This window comes from Vombatus ursinus, unplaced genomic scaffold, assembly GCF_900497805.2.
Source record: "Vombatus ursinus unplaced genomic scaffold, bare-nosed wombat genome assembly UNPS02014924.1, whole genome shotgun sequence".
Classification (NCBI taxonomy): Eukaryota; Metazoa; Chordata; class Mammalia; order Diprotodontia; family Vombatidae; genus Vombatus; species Vombatus ursinus.
This window is the reverse complement of record NW_020954702.1, coordinates 4,402,622-4,418,744: the sequence shown is the minus strand read 5'-3', so window position 1 is coordinate 4,418,744 and position 16,123 is coordinate 4,402,622. Positions and strand designations below refer to the sequence as shown.

Below are 16,123 nucleotides of genomic sequence, written 5' to 3'. Positions count from 1 at the left end.
TCTTTCTTTCTTTCTTTCTTTCTTTCTTTCTTTCTTTCTTTCTTTCTTTCTTTCTTTCTTTCTTTCTTTCTTTCTTTCTTTCTTTCTTTCTTTCTTTCTTTCTTTCTTTCTTTCTTTCTTTCTTTCTTTCTTTCTTTCTTTCTTTCTTTCTTTCTTTCTTTCTTTCTTTCTGTTTGTCTGTCTGTCTCTCTTTACCCTGTCCTTCCTCAAAAGTCTTTTTTGCTTTGGACCACTGCCTCACCAATCTATCACCTCCCCCCCCAACTTCCACACACACATACCTTTCTCCATATCTCCCCGCCCTATTTTTCTGTAGGGCAAGATAGATTTCTATGCCTGAGTGAGTGTGTATGTATTCCCTCTTTGAGCCAATTCTGTTGACAGTAAGGTTCAAGAGTTACCTGCCACCATCCTACCTTCCCCTCCATTCTAAAGGCTCTTTCTTTCATGCCTCTTTTATGTGAGAAAAATTTCCCCTTTCTACTTTTCCCCTCTCCCAGTGTACCTCTCTTTCTCACCCCTTTATTTTATTTTTTAAAAATCATCCCATCATAGTCAACTCACATCCATGCCCTCTTTCTATGTATGCTCCTTCTAACTATATAAAAATACATTAATGATAAAGTTCTTAGGAGTTATAAGTATCCTCTTCCAATGTAGGAATGCAAACATTTTAACCTTATTGAATCACTTATGATTTCTTACCTTTTTATCTTTCTCTTAAGTCTTGCATTTGAAAGACAAATTTTCTATTCATCTCTGAACCTTTTATCAGGAATGCTCAAGAGTCCTCTCTTTCATTGAATATCCATTTTCCCCCCTGAAAGTTTATATTCAGTTTTGCTGTAAAGGTTATTCTTGGTTGTAATCTTAGCTTCTTTACCCTCCAGAATATCACATTCTAAACCATCTACTACTTTAATGTGGAAGTTGCTAAATCTTGTGTTATCCTAACTGTGGCTCTTTGATATTTGAATTGTTTCCTTCTGATTGCTTGCAATATTTTCTCCTTGACCTAGGAGCTCTGGAATTGGCTATAATATTACTGCAACTTTCATTTTGGGAGCTCTTTCAGGAGGTAATTAGTGGATTCTTTCAATGTTTGTTTTACCCTTTGGTTCTTTGATATCAGGACAGTTTTCTTTGATAATTTCTTGAAACATAATGTCTAGGTTCTTTTTTTTTTGATTATGGATTTTGCATGGTCCAATAATTCTTAAATTATCTATCCTGAATCTATTTTCCATGTCAGTTGTTTTTCCAGTGAGATATTTCACATTTTCTATTTTTTCATTCTTTTAACTTTGTTTTATTGTTTCCTTGTATCTCATGGAGTCATTGGCTTCTAGTTGTGCAGTTCTAATTTTTAAGGGAAAATTTTCTATGGTCACTTTTGTACCTCTTTTTCCATTTGGTCTGCTCTACTTTTTGAGTTCTCTTCATTAGATTTTTGTGCCTCTTTTACCTAATATGTTATTTTCTTCATTCCTTTTTTGTGCCTCCTTTACTAAGCTGTTCACTCACTTTTTATAATTTTCTTGCTTCACTTTTATTTCTTTTCTGCATTCTCCCTCTACCTTTCTGATTTTTAAACTCCTTTTTGAGACCTCTCAGGAATTTTTTTTGGGCCTGTGACTAATTCACATTGTTCTTTGAAGCTTTACATGTAACTGTTTTGACTTCATTATCTTTTTCTGATTTTGTGGCTTGATCTTTCCTGTCACCATAGGAACATTCTATGGTCAAGTTCTTTTTGTTTGTTTGCTCATTTTTCAGCCTATTTTTTAACATAACTTTATGTTAAAGATGGGCTTTGCTCCTGGGTGGAGGGGACACTGTCCCAAGCTTCCATTTTTTTTGTGCTGTAGTTTTCAGAACTAACTCTGGAAATCTGTAGGTTTTTGGTTCTTCCAGGGTGGTTTGATCTAGATATGTGACTGTTGTTCTCCTGGCTTGTTCTCTAGTCTATGTGTAACCACATGCACTCTTTTCCACCCTGGAACTGTGACCAGGGCCTCTCCATCCCTGCAGCCCCAAGTGCTACTGAGGTAGTGCTCTTACTAACTCTGGACTGCCACCCAGACCTGCATATGGGCAATGTGACAGCAAGGGGTCCTCTGTAATTCCCTTGTGAAGTTTTCCTCATTATCTAGTGGTCAAAAGTTTCCAAAGCCACTGATGCTACTGATAAATTGCCTCCAAGGTGTGCTGCTGGTACTAGCTCTGCAACTTCCTTCTTTTCTCTCCCTCCCCCCCACCCCCATATTGTGGTCCATGCTGGGCTCTAGGCCAAGCGCCTCAGCTAAGACAGACATTTCCTGCTGACCTCTTAAGTTGTCCTGGGATGTAAAATTGTTTCACCTTGACCTTTTTTTTGGTCTGCCACTCCAGAATTCAATTTGAGGCATTATTTTAAAATTATGTGGAGAAGAGTTTGGGAAAGTTAAGGTGATTCTCTGCCTTTACTCCATCATGTTGCCTCTGCCCCCAAAAATATTTTTTAAAGGAAAAAAAGAAAAGAAGGATTCCATGGTTTTAGGAAGACAGCTCTCTGGGGTGTGCCAAAAGTTAAGTTAACTTATTCTGTTTGATGAAGCATAATGTTAACTGGACTTTAATATGACTTTGTAACTTTGTTTTATATTATTAAGAAATTATGTCTTTATTTGGGAATACTAAAAATTGTGTCAGAACAGGCTGTATCAGAAAGACTTTTCAAAGGCAGGATGGATTTTCTTTCTCTCTAAGCAGAGATTCTTTGGATTAGGGTAATTGAATTAATAAAATCACCTCTGGTAGGCTTCCACCCCAAACACATAGTATAGGATTTTTTCCCCTACAACATGAATTTTCAAATAAATGAGTTTGAAGATACATTTAACTATTTGAGAAATTCATCTAGTCACCTAGTTCTGCAAAGAAGAGAGAGAAATGTATTCTCTTATTTCTTCAATACTAAGCTTAGTCATTTTGATTTTGTTGTTGCTGTTCTTTGCGTTTGCATTATTATTGTATTCATTATATTTATTATATATGTATTCATTATGTATGTTGTATTCATTATATATGTTGTTTTCCTAGTTTTACTGGCTTCACTTTACATTAATTCATATGTATTCCCATGCCTTCTTGTATTCTGCATATTCTTTATGTCTTAAGGAGCAGTATGTTTTATTACATTCATGTATCACAGTCTGTCCATTCTCCAATCAATGGGCAGCTACTTTTTTACTTTTCTTTGCCACTATAGAAAATGCTGCAATAAATATTTTGATGTATCTTTCACCTCCATAGGATATGCGCCTAATAGTGGGATGTCTGAGTCAAAGGGTATATAAAGACATCTTAGTCACTTTTCTTAGCATAATTTTAGATGGCTTTCCATAATGGTTGGACCAATCCCATAGCTCCATCAATAGTGTCTTAGTGTATCTATCATTCCATAATCTTTTCAGAATAGACTATTCCCATCTTTTGACATTTTTGCCAATTTACTGGGTTTGAAGTAGAACCTCAAAGTTGTTTTGATTTGCATTTCCTTTATTTTTAGAATTTTGGAGCAACATGTCATATAGTTATTAATAGTTTGTGATTCTTTTGAGAACCATTTGTTCATATTGTTTAACCATTTTTCTATAGATTTCGGTGTTACATATTTGTGATAATTCTCTGTATAGCTTGGATAGCAAAAAGAGGTAACATTTTAACAAGTGAGAAAGGAACTCCTTTTTGTTTGTTTATTCTTTTCATTTAATTTTATTATTTTTTTCTAATTAACAAGCATTTATTTTCTCTATTTGCTACTTTCTTTACCACAATGAACAAAAGAAAAAAAGATAAGAAAACCCTTTTAACAAATATATGTAGCCAAGTGAAGCAAATTCTCTCATTGGCCATATAAAAAAAATGTTTCTTTATACAGTTTGAGTCTGTTACTTCTCTGTCAGGAGAGGCTGCCCAGCTTGATTTATCTTTAGCCTTCTGGCATCAGGGTTTGTCATCGCAGAGCTCAGAACTCTTAAGTCTTTCAAAGTTGTTTGTAATGTTGTTATCATTGTAGACATCATCTTGGTTTTGCTCCCTTTTCTCCATATCACTTCTTTCAGGTCTTCCTGTTTCCTGTGAAACTGCTCATTATGTAATTTCTTGTGGTATAACAATATTACATTCTTCAATGGGTGGCCAACCCCTTAGTTTCTATTTTTTGCTATGAAAAGACTTATACATGTTTTTGTATATGCTAAAATATTTTTATTTATGGACCTTTTTCTTCTTTTATATCTCTGAAGATATTGTTGGGTTAAATATATCGATGTGACACAGCTTGTAAAAGAGCCTTTGTTCTACCAAGAGCATTTTATTGTACCAAGTGCAACACTTTTTCATAAGCCAATAAACAATATGCTCAAAGGGATTTTATATTTACTGCATCTTTCAGGCAATTGGGAGATGGTAACAAGATGGTCCTGCTTTGAATATTGTGTCCTGTTAGTATCCTCATTCAGAATGTCCTCAATTTGTGTATAAATAAATGGTCCTCATTGAAATTTTGCAAAATTTGGAGATATAGCTGGGTAGTTATTGATCTTTTCTTTTTTTAAAAAATAAGTAAGATCCACTTATTTCTCCATGCATTTGTTATCTTCCTATCTTTTAGATACCTTGTAAATTGAGGTCACTGGAGAGTGAGACACTGCCACCACCAACAGCAATGCACTCACAATTGTATTGCCTCTAACATTAATCTTCTTTATATACGCTTAATCCCTTCTGGCTGTTTTTCCACCTTTTTTTTTTCAATGCCATTTTTAGTCCCTTGGTAAGCTCCTGAGGAATTGTGAGTAGAACACTAAATAATGTGGTTCTATTCTCTTTGATGGAAAAAATAGTTATAATGATTTTTGAAAAATTTTTGTATTTTTCTTCTGTTTGTAGTACTCTTTCAGTTTTAATTCTTGAATACTATTGGGATGACTTTACTTGGCTGAATATCTTGTCAAGCTTTCTTTAGACTGATTTTATCCTCCACTTCTCTTTGCTCTGTGAGGTGATACTGCTCATAATTATCAACCAGCTTTGAGATTTTAGAAAGGAATTTATATTCTAAACCCAATATTGCCTTTGGAAAACATCTTTCTCAGTTTGGCAAGCAAGTCAAATATTTGCTGAATAAATCATTTCTGTAACTTTTTTGTTGCAATTAGTTTCATTGGTTTAACTTTTAGATAACATTATAGTTGGTATTGGTGTCATTTCTGTTGTTCATTTCCAATTTTTGATTTTCAATAATTTGCCTAAATAATCAGTACTAAATCTTAATTCGGTGGCATATTTTTTCCCATACACTATTATTATTTTTAAATAAATTCTATTCTTGGCTCTAATGAGTCAGTAGTCTGTGTATAGACAGCTGACTCAGGATTAACTCTCATATCTTTATAAATGTCTTTCTATCTTTTAAAATGTAGTAGATTTTTCATTCTTTGAATGTAAATGTGCAGAAATAATAATAAAAAAAGCTCTGAGATTATTGCTGTAGGGACTCCTGGTGAGTAAATTCCCTTAATCAATTCAGACCAGATTTATAGTTTTAGTGAGTTAACTGGGACACCAAGAGATTAAGTGACTTACCTCAGGTTGCCCAGTCATTTTATGAGAGAGAGAATTTGAAGTCAAATCTTAACTTCTGAGGCTGGCCTTCTTTCCACTACACTAGCCTCTTAAATATAAGGTATTTGTTCATAAATATGCAAGTAAACTTTGACCAGTTTTTCTCTTTTATTTAAGGATTTTGAATCTTTCTTCTCTGCAAAAGAAGAAAATATTATATATTCGTTTCTTGGTTTGGCACCTCCACCAGGCTCAAAGGTATGATTTTTATGTCTTCCTAGTGCCTGATAAATTTAAGCATGAATGAAAGGGGGCAGTGGGTGCAAATATTACATAATGAATGAAGATCAAGAGGTAAATAAACTTTTTGTAAGACTGTTGTTGAGACCAACCTTATGAGTAATGATAATGTAAAGATTTAATTAGAAATTTTTTTCTTTTAAAATTAACTTTGAATCTTTTTTTTAACCTTAGTATTTCATTTTTTCCTAACAAATTCTACTAGATTTAAGTTAGGAAGTAGTATTTCTTTAAATCTTTTTATGGATATCAGTTTAAAATGTGAACCTTCCAGTTAGGATTATGGTTCCATAATCCTGTCCTACCTAAGTGTTTTGCCATAATTTGATTTGGCCAGAGTTCCCCAAAATGGGAGTGTTATACATATAGTATACCTGGATTTTAGAAAAAGCTTTTGATAAAAGGTCTCATATGATTGTGGAGAAGAATAATGCTATTCTTCTAATAGTATTTAAGAATATATACTATTATTGTGGACTAGAAAAATAATGCAATTAGATTGACTAAGAACTAGGTGGTTGGCTAGACAAAGAGTTACCATTGGTGGCACAATGGCAATATAAGATCATAGATTTAGAGTTGGAAGGGACCTTAAAAGGCCATTGAGTCCAGCCTTCTTATCTTACAGATGATATCCAGAAAGGATAGATGAGAAAAATGAGCTTTTGGATTTAGGAATACAACCACCAGACAAATTATCTATAATTTGTGTTATCCAGTCTCATATTTGCTCTTTGCATTACTAACTCAATTGATTGGAGTACTATGGTAAGATTATGGGTTCAATTTCTGTGTAGACCAGATAATTTTACTGTATCACATAAGCATAGCTGTACTCCTAATATAAACCTGCTGACCTGCAAAGGGGAACTTTGAAAATATCAGTTCAAAGTCATTGTTCCTAGTATTAGCACATATCTTACTGGTAAATCGATGAACAAACTCCTATTAAGTGACATGTTTGTACCAGGTGGTGTATGAGGTACTGGGGATATGAAGATAAAATATAAAACAATCCTTGATGTCAAGGAACTTGTATTATATCAGTGAAGACAATATACAAGTATATGTGGGATAAATAAAGACAAGATAAATATAAGTTAATTAAATACAAGTTAGGAAGAGAGGGCACTAGCAGTTGGGGAGATCAGGAAAGGCTTCTAGCAGAAGATAGTGCTTACATTGTGTGTGGTTTTTTTTAGGCAACTGGGGTTAAGTGACTTGCCCAGGGTCACACAGCTAGTAAGTGTCAAGTGTTTGGTCTGAAGCCAGATTTGAACTCAGGTCCTCCTGACTTCAGGGCTGGTGCTCTATCCACTGCACCACCTAGCTGCCCCTATATTGTGTTTTAAAGGAAGTGATGACTCACCCTGCTCCACTCTCTGAGCTAAGAATCTTGGCTCATATTTTGCTGAAATAATTAAAGCCATTTTCCAAGAGCTTCCTTTTCTCTCTCTTCATTATATATCACTCAAATGCCTTTTGCCACTATCTCTGTCTTCATCCCTGTCTCACATGAAGAGGTATTTCCTACACCTTGTCAAGACTAACCCCTTTACCTGCACAAGGGAACCCATTCCATCTCATCTCCTTCAGCAGACTGCCTATCATCCCCACTCTCTCACTTACCTTCAGTTTCTCCATCTTCCATCTTAGGCTTCTTTCCTATCGCCTACAAATATGCTCATGGCACTGCTAGCCTTAAAAAAAACCTCTTCACTTAAAAAAAAACAAAAAACTTCCTCACTTGATCCTTCCATCCTTGCTATTAATCCATATTTCTTCTGCCCTGTGTGACTAAACTTCTTGAGAAGGCCATCTCCAATAGCTGTCTCTGCTTCCTCTTTTATTTTCCTCTTAACTGTCTTCATTGTGTCTTCTGACTCCATCATTCAACCAAAACTGTTCTGTCCAAAGCTTCCAATGAGCTCTTAATTGCCAAATCCAATGGTCTCTTCCAGGAGTGGGGAACCTGTGGCCTGAAGGTCACATGTGGCCCTCTAGGTCCTTAAGTGCAGCCCTTTGACTGAATCTAAACTTCACAGAACAAATCACCTTAATAAAAGGATTTGTTCTGTAAAACTTGGATTCAGTCAAAAGGCAACACCCAAGGACCTAGAAGGTCACATGTGGCTGTGAGGCCACAGGTTCCCCACTCCGGACTCCATTCTCAATCCTCATCCTTCTTGACCTCTTTGTAGCCTTTGCCATTATAGTTACCGTCTTCTCCTTGATACTCTCTTCTCTTTAGGTTTTCCAGATATCACATTCTCCTGGTTCTCTTCCACCTATCTGACCATTCTTTTTCAGTTTCCTTCACTGGTCCTTCATCCAGGTCATATCTACTAATTGTGGGTCTCAGGTCTCTGTGTTAGACCCTCTCCTCTTTTCTACTTCACTTGTTGATCTAATCAGCTCCTATTGATTCAATGCTGATCATTCTTAAATCTGTTTATCCAGCCTTAACCTCTTAACTGACTTCCAGACTCAACTCTCCATCTGTCTATTGGACATTTCAAACTAGATGTATAGTAGATATCTTAAACTCGACATATCCAAAACTGAACTAATTATCTTTCCCCCTAAAACCTCACCCCTTTCCAAACTTCCCTGTTAATATCATTCCGGTCCTCCACATCATTCTAGTCCTCCAGGCTCAAACCTCAAATCATGTCTTCCATGATTCCTTATTAACTCTCAGCCCACCCCACCCCAATCCCCACAGTGTCCAATCTGTTGCCAAAGCTTGTTGATTTCATCTTTGCAACATCTCTTGAATACATCCCCTCTCTTCTCTGATACTACCACCATCCTTTTGTAGACTCTCAACTCCTCACTCCTGGGCTATTGCCTGATCTTCCTGCCACAGGTCTCTCCCCACTCTAGTCCATCTGCCAAAATTCAGTTGCCAAAGTGATTTTCCTAAAGCCTAAGTCTGACCTATTCAATAAAAACCCAGTGACTTCCTATTACCTCTAAGATCAAATACAAAATCCTGTTTAGCATTTAAGTCCATTCATAACATTGGTCCTCCCCAATGCTTCTAGTGTTCTTATAACTTACCACTACTCCCCCCAGCATGTATTCTCAGATCCAATGACACTGCCCTCCTTGCTATTCTATGAATAAGACACTCCATCTCTCAGCTCCAGGCATTTTTAATAGAGAGCCATAATTATTATTTTTTTTTAGGCAATTGGGGTTAAGGGACTTACCCAGGGTCACACAGCTAGTAAGTGTCAAGTATTTGGTCTGAGGTCAGATTTGAACTCAGGTCCTCCTGACTCCAGGGCTGGTGCTTTATTCACTGCGCCACCTAGCTGCCCCCCACCGCGCTACCTAGATGCCCCTGAGAGCCATAGTTATTGAGTAAGAGAAAAATGACATTGTCATTATTCCATAATTTCAAATGGAGTTTGGAATTAAATTACTTCATAGCTCCACCAACAGTGTATCAAGGTGCATCTTTCCCTGTATTCCCTCTGACATTGACTGACATCTTTTATCATCTTTTTCAGTTTGCATGGAGTTAGGTAACCCTATCAGCTCCTATGGGTTCATCTTTATGCAGATGATTTATACTTCCAGACTTAGTCTTTCTCCTGAGCATCAGTCTCACATCACCAATTGCTTAGTAGACATTTCAAACTGAGATGCTTTTTGGTACCTCAAATCCAACATATCCTAAACTGAATTTATTAACTTTTTTTTCCCTGAAATTTGACTCTCTTCCATATTTCTCTCTTCCTGTTGATAACACCACTAAAATTCCATTCATCTGGGTTTACAACCTTGGCATCACTTTCAATTCTTCATTCTTATTTACTCTATATATCCAATCAGTTCCCATGTCTTTGTGTTTCTGTCTCTACAACATCTCTTAATGTCTTGATCCACTTCTCTCCACTCACAGAGCCATCACAGTAGTTTAGGCCTTCATTACTTTAGCTGAACTATTGCACTAACCTCCTAATTGGTCTCCCTGCCTCAGATCTCTCCCCTTTTCAATCCATTTTCCACATAGCTACCAAAGTGATTTTCCCAAAGTACAGATTTGATTGTATCACCTCCCTACTCAGTAAACTCTAGTGGCTACCTCTCACTTGTAGGATCAAATATTGACTCTTTTTTTAAGGGTATATGAAACTCTTCAAAACCTGGCTGTATATCACCTTTCTATCCTTATTACATGTTATGCCTCTTTCACACTCTTTTTGCTATTCCTCACACAATGGCCATCCCCCATTCCTTGACTGTTCTTTCTACTCATCTTTACCTCTTGGAATCCCTAGTTTCCCTCAAGGATCAGCTCTAGCACTATCTTCTGCATATGTCCTTTCTTCATCTCTTCAACTGCTAGTGCTTCCCATCCTACCCCAAGTTTACTTTTCATCTTCTTTGTGTGTTGTATTTGCCTAAACATCTTGTGAAAGGACCAACATTTCTCTAATGTAGCTTCTTTCTTTTCACCTACAACATGGGGAGGCTTTACCTAAAAGAAGACAAAGCTGCCCCAGGTGATTGGCCTACTTAATTGGCTCCAGGTTCTCCAAGGCAACTTCATTCCTACCCTTCTCCCCCTACTGCCAACCTTGGGCCATTCCTGGTCTTCTTTGGCCATAAAAAGCCCCAGCCAAGTGGAATCTAAACTCATGGACGTGGTGTATTTTTGAATCCCACTAGTAATATTATTCTGCCCTGTTAACAAGATAGATTTCTATGTGCAGACAATGGGGGCTTGCAATTCTATCCTGTAGACAGGTTGAACCATTTGAGAGAGCTGATTATTAAATTTTCACTGTAAACATAGCTGGAAAATCACCAAACACTACAAATTAGAGCTTGATTAGTTGTTTGGTTGATTGTCTAGACTCAAGAAGGTGATAAAGAAAATGTTAATAATGCAGATTAAACTTAAAAATGTTTTAAGCAAGCATTTTTTTTCCTTTGTTGAGCCAGTTTTTAAACATTTACCAGCACATTCCTCAAGTGAGTTTAGAGAAACTAAGTGCCACTGTATACTTGAGTTAAATGTTCAGTGACTTCCAAGTACCTCATTTTGCCTCAACTTCAAACAAGAATTAAGAGAATTCTGGCATCAGAGTTGTTACTCTGACAGATTTGTATCACAACATAAGTTCCTTGAAGTCTTTGTATTTCCAATTCTTAGCACAGTTCTTGGCATATAGTAGGTATTTAAATGCTTGTTGATTGCTTGAGTGCTTAAATTTCAAAATTGCTTTAACTTGCATTTCTCTTCCTATTAGTGATTTGTTTTCACATTATATTTCTATCATATTCATATTTCATTCATTGGTTACAAATCTTTTGAAAACTTTTCATATCATAGATAACAGACTATAGTTTTTCTTTTAATTCTATTTTTATTGATTTTATTTGTTAAAAAACTGTTTAATTGCCAAAATTGTCTATTTCATCTTTTATGATCTTTCCTATCTTTTGATAAGAATTCCCCCTCCCCAGACATAATTGTGAAAGATACTCAATTTCCTTATTTTATAATTTAAAAAAAATGATGTGACCTTTTTAAAAATTCAGTCTGGTTATCCATTTTGAGCTTATTTTGTTGTAGGGATAGGGACAGGGCTTGTGATTTCATTGCTATGGGGAACTCCCAGGCGAGGAAACTTGCTCGTCAATGCAGATAGGTATCTTCTGTGTAATCCAGGATCATACAACCAGTTTGCATCAGAGATGGGACTTGTACTTTTCCTGGCTCTCAAGCCAGCTATGCCATGCTAGTATATGGCACATTATAGGAAGATTCTGGATTCAATCTACCAGAGCAATACTAGCTCAAACTTAAAGCATTTTCTACATACGAACAGTCCCATCAAATTCATTTCCACGTGTAGCATGTCCAATGGTTTGATGAGTCTGTATTTCTGCTACCATTGGATTGGGTCAAACTGGTTATTTGGGTCTTAACTTTTCACTGTCTGGCTTCCTACAAATCCCATTGTATCCTCAAGCTCCTGGACTTCTGATGGCTTACTCTCCCTACTTTTTGAAGCTCACAAGATCATAACCATCTCTAATATCTTTCGCCTAAAACAAGAAATAATAGACACAAAAGAAACAGAAGCCTTTGCAGAACCATGCACTCCTGCACCACATTGTGGCATCTTGGAGGGGAGATAAAAGCATGAGGGCTCTCTTCTCGCTGAAGGCTTTTTAGCATTTCTTATCTTTTTATTGGAACATGGCCAGGCAGGAATGAGGGTGAGGCTTTTGTTTGGCCTGTTAATGCTTTTTGAATGTACTCTAGTTCTGGCATTGCAGCCAATAAACAGCCCATCACTGCACAACACGGTTAGCAGGCTAAAACCAATTACAGAATGTCTGCACATGTTCTAAATCAGGAATCAGGATCATTCCATTACATATCACCATGAATTTCTGGCCCCAGGCTTCTCAGCATCTTCCACATGGGGATTACACTAGCTGAGCATACTACAGAGGCTCACCAAACCCCAATACACATTAAATATTAGGCTAATACTTATTTATGCCAGACTGCTTTCTAGTTTTCTTTGCAGTTCTTATCAAAAATGAAGTTTTTATTCCAATAATTTTTATTCTTGGGTTTACTAAACATGGGCTACTATTTTCATTTACTTCTATTTTTTGCTTATCCTCTGATCCTCTTTTCTATTTTTAATCTGAAACAAAAAAAGTTTGATGACTACTACTTTTTCACTTAGTTTGAATTCCGGTAATGCTGTGCACCTTTCATTCATGCTTTTTTCCTCATTATTTTCCTTGAAATTCTAGGCTTTTTTTCCCTTTTAAATGAATTTTATTATTATTCTGTCTAGTTCTTATAAACATCCCCTCAATAATTAGATTGTCATAGAGCAAAATCTATAAATTAATTTAGGTTTTACTATACTTTTTTTCCTTATTATATTGTCTTAGCCCAACCAGGAGCAGCAAATATCTTTCCAATGATTTGTCTCCTGATTTTTAAAATAGAGTTTAATAGGTTATAATCATTTGTAAATCTTTTTCTATGTCTTAGTGGCCAAGGCAGCCAGAAGCATGTCCCACACTGGAAGGGCCTTGTTTGCAATAGTCTGAACCCCAGCTGAAATCTTCCTCCACTAGAATGTTTGCTGTCCCCAGCAAATCAACTAGGTACATTTGGCACATTTATCTGTATCACCAGATGTGGAAAGTTTTTCTTAAGAAGCCTCACATGTTGTCTTTTTGAGTTCCTTCTCCAGTGCTTTGCACAAAAGAGTCTCTGCAAAGTCTGATGGCACAGTTCTTGATGGCCTTATGAATGACATTCTGTGTCCCAAGTAATTTAATCTGCTCAGTACAGTCCTCAGATGATCTCAAAATTACAATCCTTTATGAGTCCCCAGACCTAGAAAGCTGATGGGCCTGGCTAGTAGATTTGCAAAGTTATACAAATTCAACAAAGAAAGAACATTTTATAAAGTTTTCATAAGCTCTCCTTTCTGTTTCACACTACCTGTCTTTTTCTACCTATCCCAACCCAATATGCCCCAACCTAAAAACACTGGGAAAAAATAAAAATTATAATTAAAATAAAACAATTAGAAATAGCAAAAAAAATTAAAAGGAAAGGAAAGCCTTGTTCCAAATGAACTCCTAGTACATTTTGCTCTTTGCCCTCAGGGATTGGGGCCTTAGGATGGACTGGAAGTCATCATCTTACTCAAACTGTCCTGGGTAAAATGCTAACTTGATTTCTTCCAGAATATGAGGGCAATGCATATACCTTTCTCCTTTGGATTCCTTGCCAATGGATATAAAGGGTTCCAGATGAAATATCTCCTGGAGATCCTGAAACACATACTCTATACAAAACTTTGCTTGTAGATTCCAGGAAAACGATAGGACATTTCAAATGTAGGTTCAACCTCAGCTGATGATAGGACAAGCAGGTTGGTTCAAGAAGAAGGCAAACAAACTCAGATGAGTCCTGACACATGTGGTACTTCGAAAAAGGGATAAAGCATTTGGCATTGATTGGAATCAACTCACCAAATCCTAGAGAATTCCCAAATATTGGAGGCCTCTACCCACAAAAAGGTGGGTTCAGATAGACTGAGTTGGATTTTGAGGAAGCCTGATCTAAAATAGTCTTTTTTTCCCCCACACTTCCAATGTCATTATTTCTCCTCATTGTGGGAAGATCTTTTAAATAAATCTTCAGAATAGCTCACATCTAGGGTCTATCTAAAAAGGCATTAATAAGGTCCTTTCAAGAAAAGGTATTCATGTACAGAGTGGTAGATATCAGATATAGGATAGCTATTTATTTCCTTCTCCAAAAATTAAATGCTTAAAACACAAATGACTCATAGGTTCATACTAACACATATTTGAAACATTAACTATAACCTGCCACCTTTACCATACTCTTCTGGGGGTAGGAAGAACTTCTAAGAGACTTTTCCCACTGTTGAACAGATTTTATTTTCATCTCATCAGCACTGTCCAAAAAGTATCTCAAGGTCAAGCTCTTCTGTTCAGCCAAAGGTATGGCCCATCCTCCTGGCAGTGGTCATCTCATCCTCCAAGAAAGATGTAGCTGCAAAAAACCCCACTTCTGTTGTCAATCAGCACTCAGATCTAGAACTTCCTCACTCTGTAACATGTGGAACCCTTTAAGGCAAGGAAAATCCATTTAAGGATTATTCTTTGGACATCTATCCTTAGGGGAATCTATTTCTTAGGGAAAGAAAGACAAAGCAGAATAAATAGTAAGGGACTTGAGATTTATTCTCAAACTCACCTAGGAATGCATATGTTCTTCCTGCCATATGCTGGTAATCATCATAACTGCATCTGGAGAGTAGAGGAGAGAAAAATACCTTTTTCTCCCACTGAGATGTCCAAAAGTGAGCTGGAAGAATATCAAATGACACAAAAGAAAGGAAAAGACAGTGAGGCAAAATCTTTCTGAGTGGGAGGCTTTTCTTGACTGCCAATCATCTTAGCACATCACCCTGTCATGAGAGGAGGTTAAAAGCTAGATTGCAGAGTGTTAAGAAGTGAATGAAAGGAAAGAAATTGGAAACATGGATTATAGATGGCCTTCTTAAGGAGTTTAGACACAAAATGGAGGAAAAATATGGGATAATGGCTAGTGAGGATGCATAGATTAAGGGAGGATTTTTTGAGGATGGAGGAGACATGGACATGTTTGAAGGAAGTAGATAAAGTAGCCAGGGAAATATTGAAGATAGGTGAGAGAGTGGGCATGAATGAGAGAACAAACTTTTGAGGAAGATACGATAGAATGGGTTTGCTTTGGCAAGGAGCAGGGTCACCTTTTCATGTGAGATATGGATGAAGGAGGAGAAAATGGCAGAAGGAATCTGGGTGAAGTGGGATAAAGAGGATGGGAGAAAAGGGAGCTCTTAGTAAAGAGCTTCAATTTTTTTCAGTGAAATATGAGGAAAGATTCTCAGTAGAGTAAGTGGGGAGAGGGAGAGCCATCACTTCCTTCAAGACACAAACCCTGGTGGAGCTAAGATGGCAGATTAGAGGCAGCAACCCAGTTGAACTCTCTTAACATTCCCCTCCAAACAACTTTAAAATAATGCCTCAGATGAAATTTTCAAGTAGCAGAGCGAACAAAAGATCAGGCTGAGACATTTTTCCAGCCTAAGTAAACTTAGGATGTTCACAGGAAAGGTCTGGGGTGGAGGACCTTCCAGAGCATATACATGCAGTGGCAGCAACCATGGCCACAGAAGCAGTAGCAACTTCGGGAGCTCTTAGCCTAGAGATGGTAAGGGGGTCAGACAACTGGTTAGAAAGAGATTACAGGGGAGCTGTTGCTGGCATTGGGTACAGCTGGTGCTGATTGGCAAGTCTGTTGCCCATACGCAATTCTGGGTCACAGTTCCAGGGCAGAGAGGGGCACTTGTGGTCAGTCACAAAGGAGCATTGGCTCTGGTCACAGTTCCAAGGCAAAGAGGAGTGCTGGTGCTTACGGCCGCAGGGGAGCAGGGCTCCTTCCTGGGTAAAGAGCAGAGTGAAAACAAGGAGAACAGTGACCAAACCTCTCTGTGGATCACACCTCCTTGGAAGCACCAAAAACTTGCAGACCCCCAGAACTAGCTCTGAAAACAGTGGCGTGAAAAAGCCCGAAGCTTGGGAGAGTGCCTCACTACCTCCAGATGAGCAGAGCCCAACTCTAAAATGAAGA

At 37.2% G+C, this 16,123-nt stretch overlaps 1 protein-coding gene across 1 annotated transcript in view; it reads left to right on the top strand.

Annotated features, from left to right (window-relative positions):
• SH3BGR (SH3 domain binding glutamate rich protein) overlaps positions 1-16,123 on the top strand; it is a 92,647-nt gene that overhangs the window by 44,107 nt on the left and 32,417 nt on the right. The window contains 1 exon segment of the mRNA XM_027843611.1: positions 5,788-5,868. Within this exon segment, the coding sequence (XP_027699412.1) occupies positions 5,788-5,868 (81 nt within the window).